Source organism: Gymnogyps californianus, chromosome 7 (assembly GCF_018139145.2).
Source record: "Gymnogyps californianus isolate 813 chromosome 7, ASM1813914v2, whole genome shotgun sequence".
Classification (NCBI taxonomy): Eukaryota; Metazoa; Chordata; class Aves; order Accipitriformes; family Cathartidae; genus Gymnogyps; species Gymnogyps californianus.
Window position 1 is genome coordinate 26,592,876 of NC_059477.1, and position 23,523 is coordinate 26,616,398.

Sequence of the window (23,523 nt, forward strand, 5' to 3'; positions counted from 1 at the left end):
CATTTGTAAGGCATCAGCTAGCAGTTGTTCAAGGAGATGCTAATAATCTTGAACGTATAGCTGGCAGTATTTGTCTTAGGAAGGTTCCCAGTGGTGCTGCAATCAAAGAACCACTAGTCATCCAGGGACCGTTGGTGAAGTGGCGTTTAGCAATACCCGTGGCAAGTGCTTCATGCAGAGACCTACCTAAGTGGCTGCGTTTCTTGGCTTACAACAGCCCGAATAAGTGTGGAAACCAGCAGTAAAATATTCTCAGTTAAAGGGATTCATCTATAAACTTCCCAAGAAGATTATATTAATCCAGCATCTGATGATTTAACAGGGCAAGCAGTGTGAGAATCTCTTTGGCAAAACATCTCCATCATAACTGGCACTCTTTTGGAGAAAAAAAAAAAAAAAAAAAAAATCCTGAGCGGTGTCCTGTTAAGCTCAACTTCTCATCCACCCAGGACTCCGTAGCTTTAATTTAGCTGGTGAAAGCATAGCTACTTCTCCTAATGAGTACTGTACAAAATCTTAAATTAGTCGGGTAGCTGCAGAATCCCAGGAAGTTTGGAACAGCGTGTACAGGGAGCAGCGGTGCCTTCCGGCTCTTTACAGAAAGCTGCCTGCATTTTGCTCAGCCAAGCAAACTGGAAGTTCCTGCGGTGAGCAGCCTTCTTACCATTGAAAACAATGAAAAGATGCCTGCTGCCAGCAGTAGTGTTTTGATGCCAGTTTTAATTGAAAAATGCACTTCGTTAATGCAACTTATAGTTAAAACTGTAATTCATAGCTCCTCGTTGCAGAAACTTACAGTTCACTGGCCAAACTGGCTGTACTTCTTTTAATGTCAGTTCTGGATGCAGACCACCGGCACTCTGGAGTGAACTGGGTGTTTAAATGCTCTTTTATCACTGAGCCGTCATTGCCATGGTGCCCTTTTGTAAAAGTATGAGAGAGATGATGCTAAAATTAATTCGATAGTCCAGGATACTTTTCTTAACTATTGCTTTGACAAGTTAGGGAAGGGAGAGAGAGTTTTATTTGGAAATTCCAATATCTCCTGCTTTCCTTGGAAAGGAAGCTTGAAACATTAGCATTTTGTTGTGCTTGTTTATGTGGGTAGATATACCTCAACCTGTTGTGAATTCCTGTGTGCACCACGGCTTCTCACGCAGTATCGTTGTTTCCATGCTATCTAGAGTTTAACAGCTCTCTCCTGGACAGCGTTGGTTCTGATGAAGACTCTGGGAATGAGGATGTTCTTGACATGGAGTATTCAGAAGCTGAAGCAGAAGAGCTGAAAAGAAATGCTGAGGTGTGATCTATGATTTCAAAAGCCAACTGAAAAATGTACCCCTTCTTTACCATCAGTTTAGTGTTGGAGGTAGCTTTACAGAGCAGGTGTAGAGTCTAGAAAGGTCTTTTATGTTCAAAAGGGAAAAGATACAAAATTTCTATCCTTAGGAGTCTTTCCTATTGTGTTATTTTAGTTAAAAAAACAAACAAAACAAAACAGCTGCAGAGACCCTCCAGGTTTCTCTAAGATGTGCATAATGGTGAAAAGGAAACAATAATTTTATACCAGAAATGTTCCGGTGCATGTAAAGCAATGGGTCTGAAATTTTTACTTGCAGAGAGAGGACTTCAGCCAGCGTGGTAGTTTAGTTGCAACGCCATGGGCTTCTAGATCCTGCACCACCGGAACTGAGAAGTTGTGGCAAGATCTTATTCCCATTAGGTGAAACGTAACCGTAACGTAGGCTGTGCTGCCGGCCGCTGGCACACTCAGACTCCGCACAGCAGTGTTGTGAAAGTTGCCTACTTGCTTCAGTGGAAGGAGTACTGTGTAGAGTGGAAAAGGTTAAATAATTGGAGTTTCTTTGAGCAGTTTTTATTTTCTTACAATTCTTTACCAAATTCCTTACCCTTAAACCAAGAGTTACATTTTAAGAGTATTGTCAGTGAATCGTATCAATAACGTCTGCTGGTCAGAGAGGATTAAAAAATAATTGTCAAAAGCCAATTACCACCATTTAGTTTTATTGTCAGTGAATAGACAGAGCATGTTTCCTGCATGCAAACAGGGCGTTGTCTGCTGACATTACAGGTGCAAGACGAGAGAATCTGGGCTATATATCCGGTATTAGCTGTTAAATCTGTGTACCATTATCAAGGGTATTTCTTTGATATTTCACAAGTAAGCGTGGTGTTCCCTTTTTGCTTTTCTGTGTTTATTTGGTGGATTAATTCTGACATCAGTGGAAGTCGCTCAGGAAATGGTTGTTTAGAAAACTTTGCAGTGTAGAGCTCGTGTCAGCATCTGTTCTGAGGTCAGAGTGGCTCCTTTGCATGTTCATTGGCTTGCTGAAAGATTAAATAAGATGGGAGGCTTTTTGCCACTTCTGGAAGGACTCCTTGTTTGGTCTGAACCAGGGTGTCTGTTTCTGTAATCCTTGACTGGGTTGCAGCTTTGAATACAGTAGCCAAAGCTGGTATCTCTGGTATAAATCATCTTGTCCATAAGCTATGTGGGACAAAAGTGAATGCCTAAAACCTTTAATTGAACTTTTTTTTTCAGACAGGAGAACTTCCTCACTCTTATCGTCTCATCAGCATTGTCAGCCATATCGGAAGCACATCATCTTCAGGTAAAAGATACCGTCTTTTATTCTTCATCTCTTATCTAGCTTAAAAAATTTGTAATACAGAATTACCATAGCAGGATTATTTGCAGAGAAGAATTCAGGCAGCAAAGCAAGTCTTCCGTCATGGCTTGCTGGTGGCAGAACAGGTTGAGGATGTCATGGTGCCTAACTGTGGCGTGTGGACGACGTACTGCTTATGGGGTCCGTGGAATTGCTTGTGCTTGTTACCAGCTCATTGACCAGGAAGGATGGAGGGACCAGCATCTTAAGAGTCTTTTAGTATTTAAATCTGACATAGGTCGCTGGACCAGGGTATCTAGCTAACCAGCTTACTGGTTGAACTGCAGCATGAAAAGAAAGGTGCGTTCTGTGTTTTTAAGGTCATTATATCAGTGATGTCTATGATATCAAGAAGCAGTCCTGGTTCACCTACAATGACCTGGAAGTGTCTAGAACTCTAGAGGCCACCGTTCAGTGTGACAGAGACCGAAGCGGCTACATCTTCTTCTACATGCACAAGTAGGTGTCTTGGGGAATTTTGGTGCTAGTAATTACCTGCTGTTTGTGAGGAAGAGGGCTCCTCCTCTTCCTCTACATCCTCTTTGCTGGGATGAAAAGTATCTCCATGTATTTGTCAGAGGAAATCATAGTCAGAATTTTATGCAAGAATGACAAAATTGAAGTGCTCTGCGTTCAGAGGCATGGAATTGTATGTCACTAATACATAGGGTTTTAACAAGATGCATTACATCATCTTTTAAGAAGGGGATTCAGTGTCTCAGCTATGTGTTCGTTGCACCAGGAATCATAATGGAGCTTGGGTTTTTCCCTTAAGTGCTGTGATATTTGTAAAAGTCCTTATCCCTGCTCCTAGCGGTTGTGTTGTTGCAGCCGTGGTCATCTCAGGACATGGGCAAGATGAGGTTTGTAGGTAGAAATGGTATCTTTTCAGGCACACGGAACTGAAGAAGGGGTTTTGTGCCTCTGTTTGTCCCCTTCTTCTGTCTTTACTGGTTGCTCTAATAAAGGATGTTACTTCATCTACAGACTCTGTCCTGTGTTGCTTCTGATGCTTTTACCAGCCGGGAGTTATTTTCACTATTGTTACTATTCTCTGAGGCTTACCACTGACCTTATTCATTGTAATAAATGAAAAAAAAGTGCTGTGGGACTCAGGGAGCCTTGCTTAGAGATGCCAGATAAGACACCTTTCTCTGCCAGGATCTGTGACGCTTGAGTTTGTGGATTAAATTCAGTTGCTGTTTCCCTCAGGGCTGTCTTATGTAGCAGTTTGTTGTTGTACGTAAGTTTCACTATTGGTCTTTCTCTCTGTCCTAGGGATATCTTCGATGAGTTACTAGAAACAGAAAAAAATGCACAGCCACTTAGCATGGAAGTAGGAAGATCGGTTCGTCAGCCTCTGTGAAGAGTAAAACACCTTGTTCCTCCTGAGGAACAAGGAAGATTCTGAACTTGTGCCAGACATGCAGGAGTAACAAACAGCTCAAGGCCAAAACAAGAGACAAAAGGTAGAAATATGGGACGCTCGGTTTGTTGAGCCATCTGTGCAAGTCCTGGGCCTGAACCACGCGTTTAAACCTTGACATCCCAGAGCGATCCTCCTGTGGTGAAGTTTTTATTGTTCCTCAAATAATTTTGTCAGCATGGAGCCTTAAAGAGTTGCATCAAGCCACAAGACTACAGCTGCTCATAAACTGATATTAAAAAAAAAAAAAGTGCAAAAAGAGACTCGACTTTAAAAGCCCATTCACCTGTGAGACGTGAGTGGCGAAGATTTACATATCACTTGGCTTTTTTTTTTTTTTCTTCTCCAAGAGCAATTTAAGCAATAGATTCTGTAACCTGGCGTGTGTTGTGTTAGTAATATTCACTGGAAACCCAGATCACTGAGTACGCTCTTGCCAGTCATCTCGCTAACAGGCGTTTTGGAATCACTCAAGCTGATGCGTTTTGACATTCATGGGTTTGTAAGCGCTCCGCTATTTACATACGGTTCCAGGAAACAAACTGTCGGTGCTGTGGAATGTATTGCATACCTGGTGGCAGCTCTGTCATTTTTTTACACCATTCACTGTCATCCTCCTTTAGATGTGAGATTATATATGTGATTTCTTTTGTTTTACAAGTTCTGTTATTTGATTGCATTTTCTTAAGGTTGTTGCATAAGTACCGTTTGGAGAGGAGAGGTCTCTCTTTGGGTGTGCAGTATTTCGCACTGAAGTTGTATGGCTTAGGGCTGCTTCGATGTAACTCTGGGGGCAGGTGAACACCTGGAGCAGACTGAGAGCAGTAGCAGAAGGTGAGCAACAGCCACTTCGCATCTTCTGGGAGGGAAAGAGCGTTCTAGCGTTACCCTTTCTGCGCAGGCCTGGGTCCTTGTGAATTGGGAACGGTGGGAAAAGGCAGGGTCTGCAGGGTAGCGCTTGGCAGTTGAATTGCTCTTTGATTGAACCATGGTCTTGCCTTGGTCTTCTCCTGTCCCAGGGTAAGAGGGTTTTTACTGCAGCTATGCCTCTGTTCTCCTTTCTGAGGAGTGCAGAGTGCTCAGACTTGTGAAACTAAACCAGGTGGAAAGCTTTCAGAAAGCCCATGTTCAGCGTTAACAGAACACGGTTAGGAAGAAGTGTTGCGTTTTATTGGCTTTAGAGACAAGATGCTCCTTTTATAGCTTGTTTCAGCAGGGGGGGAAAAGCCTAGTGACTTTGTTTTTTCAGCACCTTCGCACTTACTTAGCAGGGGCAGATGTTTCCTTTTGCTGGCATTTACTCATTTCAGAGAAATTGTTGCTGTTAAGCAGAGTAGTTGCTCTTGTTTTGGCCTCTAGTTCTGATTTTTGCAGCTTGAGTTTTGGAGGTGAAAGACTTCTTTTTAAAAAAAAAAAAAAACCACACACCTTTTTTTGCTGTCGAGATAGTTTCTGGGTTTTTTAAACTATTGTTAGGAGTTTCTCAGGAATAAATCAGCTGAAGCAAAGCAGACAAAACCATCGATTTAGGAGACAGCAGGCACCTCTTTCATGGGCACTTCCACACTAGAGTTTATCCTAGTGGGCTGGCAGGGGGATGCTACCTCAGCGGCCTTGTCTCACCTCTGTGCGCAGCAGTGAGTGACAGCCATCGGTAGTCCTCCCCAAGCAGAGGACTTTGGGGACCCCAGCGTAGTGAAAAGACTGACTGACCTTCCAGTCCACGTGTCAGATGAGCCCGATGGACCTGGTCAGGGTGACATCTTTCTGGTTTGTGAGCTAGGAGCAAACGTTTGGTTGTAAACATGACAGAGTGTTTATCGTGCAAGATGCAGCCCGAGTGGGTGTATATGTTAATTTATTACAAAGCATTATACTTTTCTATTGTCGATACTAATTTTGGTAGAATTCTGGGCGATGGGAAGAGGCGGTGACGCGGGAGTTGTCCTTTGAACTGATCGCCCCTGCGAATGTGATGAAGGGACTGCTCTGTCCAGAGGGCAAACCTGTTTTCCCCAAGCGCATCCTACGCTAGTGCTGTAAATAACCGGTATTCCTGTAGTGTCAGAAGTCAGCTCTGCTTTTTTGGGTGGCAAGGTTGTTTTTGCAAGGCGCTGCACTCCAGTTAATTTATAATAAAAGCAAACATTGCCTGACTTTTCAGTGCAGTAACTTTTGTTTAAAACCAGTTTTTGTTTGGATCAATGTGCGAAAGCTGATGCTTGAAACCAGCGTTCCTTGTTTTATGAAAAGTTCTTGCTCGTTATTCTAGCCATTAAGAATTTGCAGACATCTCTTAATTAATTTAAGCTTTTTTGTTTGGCATACGGCAGCTCAGTTGCGCCTTCACCCTGGCAGGAGCGTCTGTGGATCCCCTTCCTTGCAGAAGCCAGCTTTCTCCCTGTCCGAGAGCAGCGGGGAGGAAGACGGGTGTGTAATCCTTAAGGGGTGTGCTGCCCACCAGCCGTAACGTTCCCACCGCTCACGCTGTCACAGCAGCAAGTTCAGTAAGGTTGTCCCTTCCAGGTGGGATACCCATCCTGGGGTATAGGTAGGTGGAGAGGTTCAGTTGCAGTCCCTGAACGCGAGCAGGCTCTTTCTCAGATGTACAGAGTTGTGGTTAAACATTTACCTGCTCCTGAATCAGCCTAGTTTAGTCCAAGTGTGATTCAGCATATAAACGCAAGGAACTCCCATCTTGCCGTTCTCTCGCACCTTCGTTGTTTGACTGCGATAATTTGGTCTTGATTTACTCCCCTGCTCCGAGAGGTGCAAAACCATTCGTGTCGATGAACTGGAGCTTGTGTGCACGGGTCCCTGGGGAGCCCTGGCCAGCGGGGCTGCACAAAGAGCCTTTGCAAAGCAAGGACTGGTTTCCCGACCGGAGCGGCAGCCTGAGACCCATGCGAGGAGCTGAGCAGGAGGAGGAGCGGGGCTCTCCGACACCTGCAGCCATGGCATCGCCTTCCACCTCCTGCTCGGTGCAGCGTGGATGACCATCACCCCTGCATCTTCCTTCCCGGCCTGAGGAAGGGCTGATGCCCAGCCCAGCGCTTCCTGCTGCGGTTCACCCCGGCACGGGGCATGTGGGGATTGCCGTGCTTTGGGGGGGAGGGCTGGGAATAACTCATCTGCTTTCTTTTTAATGGAGCTAATTGTCCCTGTAGTTGCCTGCCAAAGAGAGAAAAAGGGGTGTGGGACCCCTGGCAGCTGCTGTCCGTGTAGCTCTGCTGCTGGACTCCAGCCTTGCCTGCCGCGGGGTGGCTGCTGCCGGTTTCTTCCTGCACCCCGACTTTCTGGTTCTTTACACTGTTGATGTGGAGCAGCACTTTTCTCTGTGTTTTAGCAGACCTGTTCCTCTCTATTCTTTACAGTTTTTGCTCTTGGGTTCCCCCTGCCCCTTTTTAAATGATGTGTAGATAGATTTTTGTGAAATTAAAACCTCTTTATTAACCCTCTCTTGGTTTGGGATCTTATTTCCACGCTGCCTAGGCTGCTGCCTGTTCAACGCCGCAGATGATGGGCACTGCACCTCCGCCCTGCGTTTGCCGTTGGGACTTTGCTCAGTTGCCCAGGAACATCGTGTGTGTGTGTGTGTGTGTGTGTGCAGCACCTCCTGGGACATGCAAATCCCAGCCCCGCTGCCAGAGACCACCCCTGCGGGGGACCCCCCAGCCCCTCTCTGTGTCTCCCAACGGATCCCAAGCGGGAAAGAGATGCCCTCCTCCCCTCCCGGGGAAAGGACAAGTGATCTCTGGCGTCTGTCCCCAGCAGGTGCTGTCCCCACACACGTGCCATCCCCTCAGCCGTGTTGCTTTTACCTTTGGTACCGCACGTATTTACTGAGGTTCACGTGATAATGGAGGGAGCGGCTCCGGCTGTATACAAGACCTTTAGTCCTGAGCTGCAGCTGCTGGGGTGGGATGGGGAAGCCCTGGCTCCCTGGGGGTGCCCAGGGGGTGGGCAGCTTGTGCATCTCCTCTGAGCATGGGGCAGGGATGACAAAGGAAGGACCCGGGGAAAAGGAGCTGAGGGTCCTTTCCTGCGCTGCCTCGGTGCTCGGTCAAGTCCTGTGTCCCCCTGCGTGCCATCTCTTTGCCAAATAAGCCCCACACCTGGGCCGAGCCCAGGGGTCAGGGGGGAAGACACAGCCCAGCTCTCCAAATCCATTTTATTTAATAAAAATAACGAGCTGGGGTTGTCCCTGTGCCCAGGCTCCTGCCCTAGAAGAGTCCTTTGTCCTTCTTGAGCTTCTGTTGTTTCCACAAGGGCAGGTTGCCGAAGGCAGAGCGGCTCATGCCGAAAACAGCCTGGAAGTCCTGGTCGGAGAGGTGGTACTGGAGGAGGAGAAAGGAGGCTGAGCTAAAGCTGGGGGCCTTCCCCCTGTGTGTGTCCCCCCTCCCCCCGGCAGCCCCCTGGCCTCACCTCCTTCCTGCTGGGATCCACACCCTGCGGCAGGTTCTCGGCCGAGGTGTTCACCAGCACGTCCAGGGGGAAGGTCTCCAGTTTGTCGGGGAGGAGGGTGGTGGTGGTGGTGAAGACCTCTTGCCTGGATGTGAGCACCTGGATGGGGGGGGGGACACAGGGTCACATCAGGGGCTGCCCCAGGAACGGAGGCACCAGGCTGGTTCCAGGTGTCCCCTCACCGTAGCATGTGTCCTTGCAGCTCCTCATGCCACCTGCCAAGGGGACAGAGGGGCTTTCTGTACCCCCCTGCCCCGGCCGCCCCCTCTCCCTGTGCCACTTACTGAGGTGAGCTGCCCGAGGCTGCTCTCGTCCACCAGCTCGGCTCTCAGTGCCTCATAGGATTTCTTGTCCTGGGAAGGGGACAAAAGCTCTCAGCCCCTCGGCAGGGATCAGGCAAACTGCTGCCCGCACCATGGAGATGCTGGCCAGATGTGGATCTGGCCCCACCTGCAAAGGGGCCCCCTGGTCTTTCCAGCCCCCTGCATGACTCACAGCCCAGTTGAGAGGGTCCCAGGCCAGGAACCAGCCAGTGAAGGTGGGGGGCTCGTGGCCCTGCTTCACCACGATGATGGGGGTGTCAAGGTCACGCCCACTGGGGTGGCTCCGCAGGTATTCCTGCGCCATCACTGCCGCTGCCTCCTTCTCCGATTTGTTGGCGCCATTTCCAATCCAGAAGAAAACCTGCAACAAGGTCACCGTGTCCACCACTGGAGTGAGATGGGGCCCTCTGGGGCCATGCCCGACCCATGGTTGGGGGCACACAGGATCTGTTCACGGGGAAGGGCACCAGGAGTCCGTCCTCAGCCATCCCTGGAGCAAGGGGGCTGGAAAAAAACAGCGTGGGGCCAGGAACATGGGGGTTTCCAGCCTCCCATCCCACCACCTCTGGCTGCTGCAGGTCCTCCACCCACCCCCCACAGGGACATCCGCTTTTGGTATCAAAGGTGTGCCCCCACCCCATGCCCCCCAGCTCACCTGGTCCCAGGTGTCCAGCAGGTAAACGTCATCCTCCTCCAGGTCATCCTGGGTGAAGTCTACAATCTCTGTGGCCAAGAAGGTGCCTGTCTTGTTGGAGCACTCAAAGAGTCGGGGGGACACAGAGGGGTTCTCCTCCTGCAGCCTGGTGGGGGGGCAACACAGCAGTGGTGGTGGGAACAGGGCTCACCCTGCTTGGGGACCGGTGGCCCATCTTACCCCTGAGGGTGGGTAGGGACAAGGGACCCCTGGGTGCAGGGCTGGTACCTCTTGCTGTTGGCATACTGGGACTTGCCCCCCAGGGCCAGCCAGAACTCAGGTGGCTCCTGTCCCTCCGCGATCACTGGCTTCTCCGTCTTGGAGATGATGTCGGCCACCGTCTTGCCCATCTCACGCTCGTCCCCGCTGCAGCCCTGCCGACCAAGCACAGCTGCTCCATCACCAGCCCCAGCCGAGGAGGAGGAAGAGGAGATGGGGACATTTCTCTTGGGAGTGGCAGCACCCACCCCAGTGCCTGGCGGTACCCACCTTCCCATACCAGAGGTAGCAGCAGCTGGGGGTCTTGAGCACGAAGACGTCATTGGAGTTGAGGGAGGAGGTGCGGACGGGCACCTCGAAAGCCTTGGTGTTGTACTCATTGGTGCCGTGCACGTGGAAGAGGCGGGTGGAGGGTGTGGGCTCCTTGCTGCCTGCCCGCGAGGTGCCACCCTGGGGGGACGGGGACAGGAGGTCACCACCGGTGCCGCAGGCTCACCCGCCTGCCCGCTCCCCACCCGCCGGCAGCCCCGCACTCACCGCGTACACCACCATCTTGCCCTTGAAGATGGCCATCAGGTGGGCTGGCTCCTTGCCCATGGTGACGCGGACCTGCACGGGCTCGTTGTTGTACTTCTCGTCCAGGATGACGGCTTGGTAGGCAGAGGCAGCCAGCTCGTCCGCGCTGGCTTGGCGGCCCTGGGCAGGGCAGAGGGGGGCTCAGCGCCCACCACTGCCCCCTTTTCCCTCTTGAGAAGAGGGAACCCTCATGCCGTTCCCGTGGAGCCATGTGTAGGGGCAGAGCACCCCGGTCCGGGGAGCTGCCCCTGTCTCCCACCCGCAGGTCAGTGACCTGGGGGGTCTCACCTGCCAGAGGTAGATGATGCGGTTCACCTTGGACCCCACGAAATAGGTGTAGAGCACCAGGTAGCAGTCCCCACCATAGAAATGGCCCAGCCACCTCTTCTCCACAGGCACCAGCTCCAGGTTCTCCACGCGCCAGACCTGGTAGGACGGGGACAGGGACATGCTGCTGCCAGGGCTGGTGCATCGCCCTGCCCTGCAGTCTCTGGACCCCACAGCATCCCCCGGTACAGCCCAGGGGGTGCCCCGAGAGGGTCCCACATTCTGCCCCAGCCACCCTACCTCCACCTCCCCGGATCCGTCATCCACCATCTTCTGCTGGGCAGCCATCTGGGGCTTGGCATACAGCGTGGTGGCATCAAACTTCACCTGCTCCACTTTGGCTGCGGGGAAGGGCAGAGGGCTGAGCCACATCCCTGCTGGCTGTGGAGGTCCCCACAGCCCCCCCATCCCAATCCAAGTTGTCTTGCAGTGTCAGAAGGGGACACTCACCTACTTTGCCCACGGTGTGGGTCTTGCCCAACCCGCTGGTCTGGTTGGGGACAGTCCATTTTTGGAAGAGCTGCCTGAAGATGGTCGACTCGGATCCATCGTTCTCTGTCTCCACGCTGGTGCTGGCTGGGTAGTTCTTGGCTTTGATGAAGCCCTGGGGGGATTCGGACCCAGAGGGTGGGCATGGGGTGCCCAGCACCCCCCCGGAATAGCCAGGCTATCCCATAACCGACCCCTAACCCAGCACCCACCAGCGCCCTGCTCATCGCCTGCTGCTTCTCCTCCTTGTTGGCATTCTTGCCCTTCCACACAAAGATCTTGAGACCTCCTTGATCAAGGATGTAGCAGTCCTTGGAGGGGGGGCAACAGCAGAAATTAGGACTTTGGGCAGCTTTAACCCTCCAAAAGCCGACTTGGTGGGTGAAGCCCACCAAATTGGCTTTTGGAGGGTTAAAGCTGCCAAGGAAATTGGGCACCCTCAAGCATCCCATGGGTGGCATACCTCATGTAGGAGCATGTCTTGAGTCAGTGGTCGAATTGCCACCTCCTGTATGACCAGGTTCCCGCTGGCATTGGAGAGGCTGGGAGGGGAAAAGAGAGGAGGAGGGGGTAGAAATGGGGCTGGAAAACCCCCTCCCCCTCCCCACCTTGGGGTGGCAGCATTGGGTGGGGGGTGCCCCTCTCCATCTCTTTCCCCACCCTGATCATGGCAGTGGTGGTACCTAGGGACCCTCTTGCCCTGCTACGGTGGCAACCTGGTTTGCAGCTTGCCCCACCATGCAGCTCACTCATGGCCGTGAGGAGGGACAAAGGGGTGTCACATGTGATGGTGCCACCCAGGGACATTGCCACCGTATCCAGAGGTCATGCTTGCACGAGCATCTCTCCATCGGATACAAACCCTGTTGGCACCAGGGACTCCCCTTGCTCCAACAGCATCCAAAGGAACTGTCCCCACCCCTGCGGTGGCCTTGACCCCTCTTGGCTGTCCATGGGGATGGGACATAGCAGAGATGGGTGCTGGGTCCCTCTGACACCCTGTGAGATGCCCCCGCAGGCGACCCACCCCCGGCAACTCACTGGTAGAGCTTGAGGGAGGACTTGAGCTTCTGGTCCACTTTGTCATCAGGGGTGGCCGCCTTGATGTCCCTCTTCTCACCCAGCACGTGTGTGAGGACCTTCATGAGCTCCGGCGAGGCGCCCTCGTCCTCACCGTCCACTACGCCCACCTTGGCACGGCCCCCGCGCTCCCGGTCCCGGATGTCCTTGGCCAGGGTCATCGCCTGCACCCGGGGGAGAAGGGGTCAGCCCAGACCAGGGAGGGGGTGGCTGCTCACCCCCTTCCCCCTGGGACCCCCCGGCCATACCTTCAGCCTCTCGTTTCGGTTGCTCTCAGGGCCGTTCCACTGGATGATGAGCTGGCCCAGGTCCAGCAGGAACACGTCCCCCTTGTTGAAGCTTTTCCAGCTCATCTCCACCTGCAGTGGGACGGGATTGGGGGGAGGCTGTCAAGCAGCAGGATGCCTGGGTCCCCCTGGCTCCGCAGCCCCTGCCTGCCTTGGCTCAGTGCTGATGCCTCCAGCCTGTATTCCTCCTCCCTACCCCAAGAGGGGCTTTTTGGGGTGAGGTTGCTTGTGAGGCAAGGCGGCATGGCCCCACACCCACTCTGTCCCCTGCTTGAGGGCAGCTGTGTCTGGGGGGGCTCTGGCCTGATCCTCACCTCAAACAGCACCTCTGCATAGAGGTTGGTGGCTGGGGACCCCCCACATCCCATTACTCACCTCTCCTGCCACCACGTTCTTCTTGCCCTTCACGTGCAGCAGGCGCTGGACGTTGTAAGTGTTCGTCTCCACGTGCTTCATGCCCGAGGCCACCCCACCCTTCTTATAGCTATGGGGGAATTGGACAAGGTGTCAGCCCTGGGCCCCCTCTTCTTGCTCCAGCAGGGTCCGCCTCCCACCTCTGTGCACAGGGAGGTGTTCAGAGACCCCCCCACACCCACATGGGTGATGGATGGAGCAAGACCAGCTCCACATCCTCCTGCCTCCCCCACCCCACTGGGACAGGGCTCTCCCCATCCCTGCTGGGGATGGCCCCATGGAGGGCATGCAGAGGACCCCTCCCCACCATCACCCACTGTGGGATCCGGTCCGCAGGGGTGACCAACATACATAAGTCCCTGCTTGAAGTAGGCACGGAAGGTCTCACTCTCGTGGCCCTGGACCTCACGGTGCTGCACAGCCACTGTGCCCAGGTGGTCATCCATCTGGGTGGTGTAGATGGCGGCCGCCCCCTGCTCGTCCTGACTTGACTCCTTGCCCAGCCAGTAGTGGATGTTGTAGCTGAAGCTGCTCCCAGTCTTGCGTGTCTGCAGGACACCGGTCCCCGCTAGAAAAGCCCCCACGTCCCCAGGCCACTCTGGCCAGGGACACCCCTCCCTGCACCCCAGCCCCCCCCGGGGCAGAGCCTGTCCCTGGTCCCCTGTGGGACCCCAGGCTTCCGTACCAACAGCAGGACATAGCAATCCCCCTCGTAGAAGTTGCCGTAGCTTTTGGTGGGCACTGGCACCATCTCCATGTTCTGCAGAAGGAAGGGAGACGTCAGCCCTGGCGGGGACCCCTCCACCCCAGCCCCGCGCACCCCGCTGCCCCCAGCCCCAAAACCTGGTCGGGTTTAACCCTGGGTGTCGCACTGAGACCCTCAAACCCAGACACTGAGGACACAAAGGGGGGATCTTCCCTCCCGCAGCCCCCCAAACAGCCCGGTGATGGGTGTCCAGGCTGTGCCCAAATCCCCACCTCGATTCGCCATATCTGGAGGCCCGGCGTGGTCTTATTGAGCGTCCTGCTGACTTTGGTGCTGAGCTCCACCATGGTGACGAGTGCTGCAGGCAAGGGGACCTGCCGGGGCATCGGCAACACCCTCGTTAATGGCAGGCGGTGTCATTAAGAGCTGGGACAGAGCCAGCCTGCCATGCCATCTGCTGCCCTGCCCGGTCTGCAGCCAGCTGGGCCATAAACCCCCATCCAGAGCTGCATGGGGTAAGGGGACCCCTTGGCACCACGGTGCCAGGGCTGCAGGCATGCAAGCAGGGCTGCCGTCCCCCTCAACCTGGCTGGCACCGTGGCTAATGGGGGCTGCCACAACTCCGTGCCAGGGTCCACGGTGGGCAGGAACGGGTACCCTGAGCGCCCCGGTGCCCCGGTGTCCTGCCCTGTGCCCGGGCCAGGGCTGTACAGGGCATCCCCAGCGCAGCAGCCACAGCTGGGTGACACCGCTGCGCAGTGGCCTGCTCCTCCCCAGCGCCAGCAGGAACCGGCCCTGCTCAGCCTGGTCCCGGCACGGCTTGGCACGACACGGCACAGCATGGCATGGCCACTGCTGGTGGCCTTGCACACACACATGCATGTGCACGCACACACACACACGCATGTGCAAGCATACACACACACACACGTGCAAGCACACTCTGCCCGCTTCAGCCCCCCCCCACTCCCGACCCCAGCACTGGGTCCGTGCCCCCCAGGGAGGGCACAGCCTGGCCCCACAGAGGTGCCGAGCGTGCCAGGGCTCAGCCCCGGTGCTGCCGAGGGTGCCCACAGCCAACTCTGCCAGGCTGGCAGTGCTCACCAGCAAGCAGGCAGGGAGGTCAGGCAGCTGGCCTTGGGCAAAGCCCCCCATGTGCACTGGCGGGGGCTGGCAGGGTCTCTGCTCCCCCAGCCCCACAAAACCCCGCCTGGTCCCGCTGCACTGCCCTGAAAGCACCCACATCCCGTCCCTCAGATCCAGGGGGTGATGTCCCACCAGTGCATCCCTGAAGTGGGGCACGGGTGGGTCCCCAAGCCCTGTCCCTAGGCCACCCTGGTGCCAGGAGAGGTGGTGGCTGTGCGATGTGCTGCCCTCCCCATGCCCACCTTCCAGCCCCCCACCCCAGCCCCTCACCTTCCCTGCGGAGCCGGGCACAGGTGAGTGTACGTAGGCAAAGTGCTCGGGTGCCAGCACCCACGGGACCTTTGTCCCCTCCTGTCCCAGCCTATGTTCACCATATAAGGGCAGGAACAGCCCGAGTCAAGGTCCCCACGGCCCTCCAAGGCTTCACGGCACCTGAAGAGCCCCGTTACTCACAGGGTGATTGCCCCCCCCAGGTGCTATTGCAGCACAGGGCAACCCCGGGCACCCTGCCCACGGGCTTGCTGTGCCCAGGGTGGTACCTGCTGCCCTTCCCAGGCCTGCTCCCCTCTTGGCCTTTGGCGCTGAGCCCACGGTGATGGGGTTTTTGATGCCTGTCCCCCACCAGAAGGTTCCCTAAAGTGATAGCAACAGGCTGAACCAGGCCAAGGGGGTGTCAGCCACAAACATTGAGGTGCCCTGATGCCACGGGGAGGGGCTCTGCTGCTCCCCTCCACTCCCTCGCCCCCAAACCCCCCAAATCCTCCCAGCCATGGAGCACTAAGCCCGTGGTAATGGGTTTTTTTGGTGCCTGCCCCCCTCAAAAGGTTCCCCAAAGTGATAGCAACAGGCTGATGCCACAGGGCTGGGCGACACTGCTGCCCACCACCCCCCCCGGTCCCGTGGCAATGGGGTTTTTGGAGCCACCAGCTCAGAGCCACCAGCAATCCGGCATCATCTTCCTGGGGCATCCCCTTCCCACCCCACATGTCCTCGTGTCCCACCTGGCACATCACTTCCCCGCCCGTGGGACCGTCCCCAGGCTGTGCCACCCCCCAACTGGAGACCAGATCCCTGCTCACTACCCGATGGCCTTTGCCTCCCCGCATTGGGGGTCTCTGCAGCCCCAGCCTTGGGGGTGGGAAGGGGGCACAGGGATGGAGCATGGGGCTGGGGTTTGGGGGCATGGGGCAGGGCACAGGGCAGTGGCACAGCTAAGCCCGATGCCCTGTCCCCTGTCCCCAAACCCCAGCCCCAAGGGGTGGTGCCTGATGGTGCCCTTGGTGTTGGCAGAGAGGACAGGGGACTGGAGTCCTGCCCAGTGGCTCCCAGCCCTGAAGGTGGTTTTGAGGGATGACCAGGGGGTACATAAAGCTGGGACGGGCAGGGTTCGCAGCAGCAGGCAGGCCCCTGGGCTCCCCGTCCCACTCTTATCTCTTCCCCAGCCCTGCAGGATTGCTGCAGCCTTATCTCGGCTCCCCTGCTGAGCCAGCAGCCCTGGCCACGAGCGCCACGGGCATCCCACACCCCGGCCGTCACCTTGGCACTAGGCTCGGGCTGCGGTGAGCCCCAAGTCCTGCCTGCGCCCCCCGCCCTAAGGATCCCCAAAGTGATGGCAGTGGGCTGAACTGTGCCACGGGGGTGCCATCCACAAACAAGGGGGTGCCCTAATGCGACGGGGATGGGCTCTGCTGCTGCCCTCCACTCCCCTGGTCCCCAAAACCCCCAAACCCTCCTAACCATGCCACCCAGCTCCCACCCCCTGCAACCCACACCCGTGTCGCCCATGGGACACTTACCTGGGTGCAGAGCCCCTGGAAGGGGTGCAGGGCTGAGTTTTGGGTGGGGTGTAACACCCAGGTGGCCGGTCTCCGCTCGGTGGCTGCGTCCCAGGGCTGAGCCCGCTGGTGTGGCAGAGGGGTGGTGGACCCCACACCAGCCCCAGAGGGCTTGCCCCCTCCCTGGGCCCCCCAGCCAGCCCGGGGCCACTAATGAACTCAGTAATTAGTGCAGTCATCAGGGAGGACAGACTCGGTTAATGAGGGGAGGCACAGAGCCAATGAGGGCACGGGGGGGGGGGGGGGGGGGGGGGGGGGGCAGCTAAGAGACCCACCCCAGCACCCCACTCCCTGCATGCTGGCAGCAGGCTGCCTGGGGGGGAGTCACAAGTCCCCCCAGTGACCACCAGTCTATGCAGGGGGGGTCTGACACCTTATTTGGAGGAAACTGAGGAAGGGAGCACTTGTGACACCCCCCCCCCCCAAGCCCCAAAGCTGGGGGCACAGCCCACATGGTAAGTTCAGCCCCCTCTTGTTAAGGGGCAGGATGCCCATCCCCATGGCATCAGGGTCCTTTATCGAGGAGGTGGAAAGGGTTAGGATGGGGGTGCCACGGCAGCCTGGGGGGAGCTGCCCTGGAACATGAGGGTGTCCCCTTGGCACTGGGCAAGGGGTGACCCCCCAACCCTGCAGCCCAAGGGTGCTCCCCCAGCACTGACCTGCAGCATCCCCCCTTCCCAGGGGGATTTAGGGTATCCCGGGGGCTCTCTGCCCCTCCACTGTGCACACCCGCGTGGCACTATGCCCACGCGTGCACACACTCATGCACACACACACGACTCCCCTTTCCAAGATGGTTTGACAGCTTTAATCACACAAAGGCACTTGGATCTGGTCCCCCAGCCCTCCCCAGCCCCCCCAATACCACCTCCAGCCCCCCCGGACCCCCCAAGGGTGCCCAGCGCAAGGGCTGTGCTCCTCAGGTGCTGCAGCACCCATGGGCGCTTGCTGGGCAGCGGGCTTCGCTGGTGCCGTTTGACTTGTCTAATATAAAGTGCTGAGTTCAACCCTCCTGGAGGGGCAGGATCAGGAGTCGGGGGGGCCGGTGTGCCACAGAGTCCCCCATCCCACCCCCCTGCCATGGGGCAGGGACTGGAGGCAGGGGTGCGGGCAGGCCTGGGGGGTCCCGGCACCCCGCATTGGGAGAAGGGCAGTGCCGGCAGGAGCCGGCCAGACAGCACCGGAGAGCTAGAACCCCTCGCACACCCCGCCCTCCCCCCCCCCCCCCAATACTGCCCCCCCCCCTTCCCTGACACAGCGGTAAAAAGGCACCCATGATTTTTTGGGAAACCGTTGCTTTTCCCCCTAAAAAGGTATGAGACATTGTCCATATTGCAATGCTAAAAAAGGCCTGGCTGAGCTCAGCCCCCTCCCCCCAAACCCTCCCTGAGAGCCCCCAGCCCCTCAAGGCTGGGGGGCACCCTGGCACAAGCCCAACCCCACAGGGGTCAGGGTAACCCCAGGCTGCAAGGAGAGGGGACCCTGCAGTGCCCCCCACCCCTGCCCCAGCTGGGGCTGGCCACACTAAGGCTGGTATGGGGGTCCCTCCCCCCTGGGACTTGCAGCCTTTGGTGAAGCTGCAGACAGATGGGGAGAGGGTGCACGGCCCCCCCGCACAAGGGAGGGGACACCCCCCCCCCGCTGGTGAATGGAGTGGCTCCCACTGACACAGTGTAACTGGGAATGGGGGGGAGGCCACCAGACACCCCCCCACAGGAACAAACCGAGGTTGGAGGGGGTGAGTTAAGAGCCCCCCGAGGCACACCCCTTGCAGGGCTGGGGGGGACATGGAGACGTGGCGTCCCAAGGCACATGGGGAGCATTTGCGGCCGGGGGCTCAGCCCTGAGGCCGGTCTGCCCCCCAAAACACACTCCCGAGGCGGGGGGCAGCAGAAGGCACGAGGAGGGGGTAGGGATGTGCCCCCACCGAGGTGATCAGCTGCACCAAGGGCAGAGTTAAGCGTACGGTGGCGGCCCTATGCACCAACGCCAGCAAGACTCCCCCATTTTTGGGGGGCTGGCAAGGGGTTAACCCATCCCGTACCCTCTGCAGATAGGGGCCGAGGGCCACCAGCCCCCCCAGCAGGCAGAGCCCGGATGGGGGGGTCTAGTCCTCCCCAAAAGCAGTGGAAAGCAGCAGCTGTTGACCCCCCCTCCCCACTCGGGGGCACACGGAGGGGAAAAGGACCTGAGAACCGTTTTGGGGAGGGGGGATGCAGGCGGGGGGGGCAGGGACAGGACAGTGGGGGAGGACGGGACCCCTCCAACAGGTCCCCAGCACAGCAAGGCAGCGGGTCACCCACTGCCCCCCTCTCCTCCGCAGGAAGGGGGACACCCAGCTCCCCGGCGGGGGCACCCACATCTCCCACCACCAGCAGGCAGGGAGGGCACCCACGCCCACCGGGGCTGGGGAGGACGATAGGGGGGGCACACCGGGACCCCCCCCTCCTAAAATAAGGCACCCGGCTGCCACGGCAGCGCCCCTCGGCAGCACCCGGCGGGGTGGGGGGCCACTAGCTGTTAGTCCGCTGCTTCTTGAGCACTGCGTACACGTCCTCCACCTTGCTGAGCCTCTCAAAGAAGGGCAGCAGGTCCAGCAGCTCTGTGTCCGCCATGTTATCGAACCAGGAGGCCACCGGCACCTGCAGGCAGCGCAGCAGGCAGCGGCTGAGGGGGGGGCCCCTCGCCACCTCCCCTCCGTACCCCCCCCCCCCCCCAGCCTCACCCCAGGGGTACGTACGGCATTGTCAGGGTGGAAGATGTAGGATGCGGGCGAGTTGTCCACAATGATGATGCGGCGCAGGTCGCGGCCCAGGCGGCTTAGGTCCTTCACATAGTTGCCACGATGGAAGACGCAGGATTCCCGGAAAAGCCGTGCCCGGAAAGCCCCCCATTTATCCAGCAGGTCGGCCACAGGGTCCGCGTACTGCAGGCACAGGAGGGGAGTCACCAGGGCACACCGTGCCATCGTGCCTACCCCACAGTGACGACGGCACCCAGCTCTCCACCAGTGCCAGCTCACGCTGTGCCTCAGTTTCCCTGGCCAGCGCCTTGGAGGGGCAGGCAGTCAGCACTGCCTGATGCTGGCACTGCCTGCAGGCAGGCAGGGGACAAGGGGCCAGCGATGCCCATGGGTGGGCAGGCAAGGGGAGTTGTGCCACCCGAAGGGTGGCCGGGAAGGGCGATGGTGGGGGGTGGTGGGGGCACCCACCTTGGCCAGGCTGGCGGTGAAGAGCACGCACTCGAAAAGCTCGCCCATGCGCTGCAGGAACTCATCCACATGCGGCCGCTTCAGCACGTACACCTGCGGGCACGGGGCAGAGGGCAGCGCCCCGCCGGCACCGGCAACCCGGGCCCCCACCCGGCACCCCCATGCCCACCCCAGGGGACACCCGCGTCCCTGATCCCAGCCAGTGGCTCCCTGCTGGGGAAGGGGGGCAGACGGCTGCCTGTGCCCCGTGCCGTGGGGGTGCCCCGCGTGGGCTGGGGGGATGCCACCACCCCACGTGGGCTGGGGGGATGCCACGGCCCCGCTGGCACGTCCGGGCCGAAGCGTCTGGCCAGCTCCGGAGCCAAGTAACCGAGAACAGGCTGACTGCCCAGACCACAGCCTATCCTGGATTACTTGAACCCGGGGCCGGCCGTTGCAGGAGGGCGCTGCGCCAGGACCCCTCCTCACCTCCCCACCCCGCTGGGAAGAGGGGCACCCACCTCTGCCCCTCAAGGTGCCAGTCCTGGCACCCTGACAGCCCTGACTGCCCCTCGGTGCAGAGCGCTGGGATGGCTCCCGGTCCCCGGGGAAGGGGCAGAGGGGGCTGTGCCCCCCGCCTGCCGGGCACCCTCCCCCCGCCTCGTTACCTGGTGCATGATGCCATCGATTTCCACGGGAATGATGAAGTCGGCATTGTTCACTGGCTGGGGAGGGCACAGCAGGGTCAGCGCCGGGCGGGCACCCCCTGCCCAAACGCTGCCTGTCCTCTGCCCACTACGCACCCCCTGCCAGCCCCCTGCCCCCTTGCAGGGACACGCCATCCGACCCAGCAGGGCTGCGTCAGGTGCTGGTCGTGGGTGCCCGGGTGCTGGGCATCACTTGGGGGGGGGCAGGGGGAGGAGGCATGGGGCAGGAGGGGTGGGGTGGGCCGGGGTGTCCCCCACCTTGAAGGAGCTGTGCACCAGCGTCTCGTCCAGGTCGATGACCACGCACAGCTTGCTGGCGTCCTGCGGCTTGATCTCGGGCAGGAGATGTTTGACAGCAGCCTGCAGCCGGGGCGGGGGGGGGCACAGGCAAACCCGGGGGTCAGCAGGCTGGCGAGGGGCGCCCCCTCCCCTCCTGCCCACCCAGAGAGGGGGCACGGCAGGAGGGGAGCCCATTTAGCCCCCCCATCCTGGCACAGGGGAAGTGCTGGGGATCGGCAGCCTGCCCCCCCCCCCCCCCCAGCACTGTCACCTCCCCCCCCCCCGCACCCCAAATGCCAGGCTGGGGGTGTCGGGGGTGCCGGGGGGGTACCTTAGGCAGGGCCCCATTCTCCTCCACCAGCAGCGGGGCGCTGGTGGTGCCGGCGCAGGGCTCCCCCTCATCGCGGCACAGGCAGCAGAAGAGGGACTGGAGGATGCTGCGGCTCCGCGGCTTCTTGGCGGGGGCCTGGGTACCTGGGGGGGGTAAGGGGTCAGGGGCACCCCCGGGGGTCCCCCCAGCCCCGGCACGGTGGGGGCGGGTGAGCCGGGTTTGCGGTGTTGATGCTGGAGACGGGAGGTGTCGGCGGGGGGGGGGGGGGCCGCCCCGGAGCCCCCCGTGCCCTTATCAGCCCCCAGCACCCATCCGGCCGCCCTTCCTGCCCCGCCAAGCGCCGGCGCCTGGGCAGCGCCGCGGACACGAGTGTTTGGAGACCACCCACAGCCCCACGGGTGACCCCCGCGCGCCTCCCCACGCGGCTGGAGACCCTACAATAACAGAGCGCGGCTCTGCCCCGGGGGGCACAGACCCACGCGGGTGGGTGGTCCTGTGGGCGGGGCCTCACCGAGGGAGGCGGGGCTTACAGCCCCTCTTTTCCCGCCCCCAGCCAGCCCCCCCCTTCTCATAGGCCGACTCGAGCGTACCGGAGGCGACAGACCAATCAGGGCGAAGTGCCCGCCCCGGGGCGCCGCTTTCGCAGCTCCCATTGGCGGACCAAGGGGAAACTGAGGCAGAGGGACAGCTAGTGCCCGCCCCGGGCTCCGGGAGTAGCACGGCGGCTCCAGCCCCTTCCCCACCGGCCCTGTGGGCCGGACCCTGCCCCCAGTCCGGGCCGGGAGCCGCAGCTCCCCCTGGTTGTGCCCCCCCAGCAGCCGGGCCAGGGCCCCGCGCCCCGACAGCCCCGTGGGGCGCCCCATGGCAGGGAGCCCGTGGGGCAGGAGCTCCCCACTGGGGAGGGGGCTCGTTCCCACGCTTGCCCTCCCGCGGCCCGGCCAGCTCCCCAGGCCGGCGGGCAGCACCCCGGCGCCGGGCAGCAGGACGGGCAGCGTTCCCCGCCAAACCCCCTGCGCTGGGTGGAAGGAGCGCAGGGGACGAGGCGGGGGACGGGACGCCGAGCCGTGCACCGGGCTGCAGCGGGATGCCCGGCGCTCGGCCCCCCTCCCTGCCTCAGTTTCCCCACCGGCGCTGCGTGCACCCCCCCCCGGCCCGGCTCCGGAGAAAACGGCACAGATATGCCGAGCGCCGGGGCCCGAGCAGCGCTCCATGCACCCCAGGGTCACCGACGGGATTCGGGGGACGGGAGGGGACGGAGCACGGCCCCCCGCGCCCAGGCGGGTGCAGACAACCCCGCTGCCTCCAAGCGCAGGCCCCCCCCCCCGTGCCCCAGCGCATCCCTCTCTAGCCCTGGGGCAGCGGGACGCACGGGGGCAGGCGGAGACCGCCCGCTGCTCATCACACCCCCAGCCCCCCCCCCCCCCGATGCCGGAGACCCCGGGGGCCTCCCCCCCCCTCCTCCCCTCTCCCGCACCGGAGGGAGGGATCTCCCCCCGCCCTCCGCGTTACCTTTCTCCTGCAGCGGGGCGCTCCCCTCCTCCCTGCTAACCTGGGCGATGATGGACTGGTGCTCCATGGGCGCCGGGGCGGGGGGGGGGCATGGGAGGGGCGGCCCCCCCGGCGCGGCCCCCGGGGGGGGGGAGGCGGGGCGGGGGCCGGCGGCGGCGCGGGGCGGCGGGCGCGGGAGCGGCGCCGCGGAGGAAACTTTGTTACAACATGGAGTTTCCTCCGCCCGGGCTGGGGCTGCAAACATGGAACCCGGGCGCGGTTTCAAGGAACCCCTTAAAAGGGCAACGCCGGGGGACCCCCCCCCTCCTCCTCCTCCTCCTCCTCCTCCCACCTCCGCCTCCCGGCACCCGCCCCGCGGGGGAGGAGCGGGGGTCCCCGCCGAGCCCCGACCGGGACCGGGGGTGCGGGGGGTGGTGCCCTCTCGGGGGGGGGGGGCGCCTGCGCCGCAGGTTTGGCTGGGAAGGACCCCCCCCACCCCTTGCGCCGTGGTGGTCGTACGGGGGTCCCCGCCACCCCACCGGGCTCCCCCACATCCTCCCGGCTCAGGGATAATGGAGAGGGGGATCAGCCCTGCTGTCACCCCCCCCCCCAGGTGTCACCCCCCATTCAGCTGGCAGCCCTGGGGGAAGAAGGGAAGGATCCCGCTGCAGCCACCCCCGGCATATGAAGCCCCCCCCCCCCCCCCATGCTGGGTGTCCCCTGGACCAGAGACCCCTGGACCCGGTGGCTCCAGACTGGGGGGTGTCCCGTCCCCCCCCCCGCGGGGAGACGTTCCCCATTGCCAGGGCAGGCCAGTGTATAGGGCAACAGGTGCTGGGGGGCTGCACCAAC

General features: G+C 59.6%; 3 protein-coding genes across 7 annotated transcripts in view; 1 reads left to right on the forward strand and 2 right to left on the reverse strand.

The window, feature by feature from the left end:
- Positions 1-5,496, forward strand: part of USP37 (ubiquitin specific peptidase 37) — a 35,034-nt gene extending 29,538 nt beyond the window's left edge. The window contains exons 20-23 of the mRNA XM_050900428.1: positions 1,185-1,300; positions 2,564-2,633; positions 3,011-3,149; positions 3,969-5,496. Coding sequence (XP_050756385.1) covers positions 1,185-1,300; positions 2,564-2,633; positions 3,011-3,149; positions 3,969-4,056 — 413 coding nt within the window. The 3' untranslated portion in view covers positions 4,057-5,496. The remainder of the gene's footprint in view (positions 1-1,184; positions 1,301-2,563; positions 2,634-3,010; positions 3,150-3,968) is intronic.
- Positions 5,497-8,339: 2,843 nt separating this feature from the next.
- Positions 8,340-16,805, reverse strand: VIL1 (villin 1). Its single transcript, XM_050899970.1, has 21 exons — positions 16,627-16,805; positions 16,107-16,202; positions 13,968-14,069; positions 13,675-13,749; positions 13,341-13,537; positions 12,951-13,059; positions 12,537-12,647; positions 12,250-12,452; positions 11,672-11,750; positions 11,421-11,519; positions 11,170-11,323; positions 10,960-11,060; positions 10,681-10,818; positions 10,354-10,512; positions 10,087-10,266; positions 9,826-9,971; positions 9,559-9,703; positions 9,076-9,264; positions 8,865-8,933; positions 8,542-8,679; positions 8,340-8,453 (listed from the first exon to the last, which is right to left on the reverse strand). The coding sequence occupies exons 3-21, from the start codon at positions 14,040-14,042 to the stop codon at positions 8,340-8,342; spliced, it is 2,481 nt and encodes an 826-aa protein (XP_050755927.1). The 5' UTR covers positions 14,043-14,069; positions 16,107-16,202; positions 16,627-16,805.
- A 1,510-nt stretch (positions 16,806-18,315) lies between these two features.
- CTDSP1 (CTD small phosphatase 1) lies at positions 18,316-22,775 on the reverse strand. Of its 5 annotated transcripts, none has more exons than XM_050899819.1 (7): positions 22,693-22,775; positions 21,184-21,326; positions 20,832-20,933; positions 20,535-20,591; positions 19,888-19,980; positions 19,417-19,602; positions 18,316-19,318 (listed from the first exon to the last, which is right to left on the reverse strand). In XM_050899819.1, the coding sequence occupies exons 1-7, from the start codon at positions 22,757-22,759 to the stop codon at positions 19,190-19,192; spliced, it is 777 nt and encodes a 258-aa protein (XP_050755776.1). In that variant the 5' UTR covers positions 22,760-22,775; the 3' UTR covers positions 18,316-19,189. The 5 variants fall into 5 exon arrangements, with proteins under 5 accessions (XP_050755776.1, XP_050755775.1, XP_050755777.1 ...); XM_050899818.1 differs by having other exon boundaries at positions 19,888-20,003; positions 20,534-20,591; XM_050899820.1 differs by having other exon boundaries at positions 22,681-22,775.
- Between the last annotated feature and the right edge of the window lie 748 nt (positions 22,776-23,523).

Excerpts from the sequence above, each read along its gene's own strand:
- CTDSP1 (XM_050899818.1), bottom strand. The coding sequence starts at position 22,759 with ATGGAGCACCAGTCCATCATCGCCCAGGTTAGCAGGGAGGAGGGGAGC. Across the intron at positions 21,327-22,692 it reads CGCCCCGCTGCAGGAGAAAG|GTACCCAGGCCCCCGCCAAG; the intron begins GTAACGCGGAGG and ends TACCCCCCCCAG. Across the intron at positions 19,319-19,416 it reads TCTTCCACCCTGACAATGCC|GTGCCGGTGGCCTCCTGGTT; the intron begins GTACGTACCCCT and ends CGCTGCCTGCAG.
- VIL1 (XM_050899970.1), bottom strand. The coding sequence starts at position 14,042 with ATGGTGGAGCTCAGCACCAAAGTCAGCAGGACGCTCAATAAGACCACG. Across the intron at positions 11,751-12,249 it reads TCCTCCCTCAAGCTCTACCA|CCTCTCCAATGCCAGCGGGA; the intron begins GTGAGTTGCCGG and ends TTCCCCTCCCAG. Across the intron at positions 10,513-10,680 it reads GCATCATCTACCTCTGGCAG|GGCCGCCAAGCCAGCGCGGA; the intron begins GTGAGACCCCCC and ends TGCCCTGCCCAG.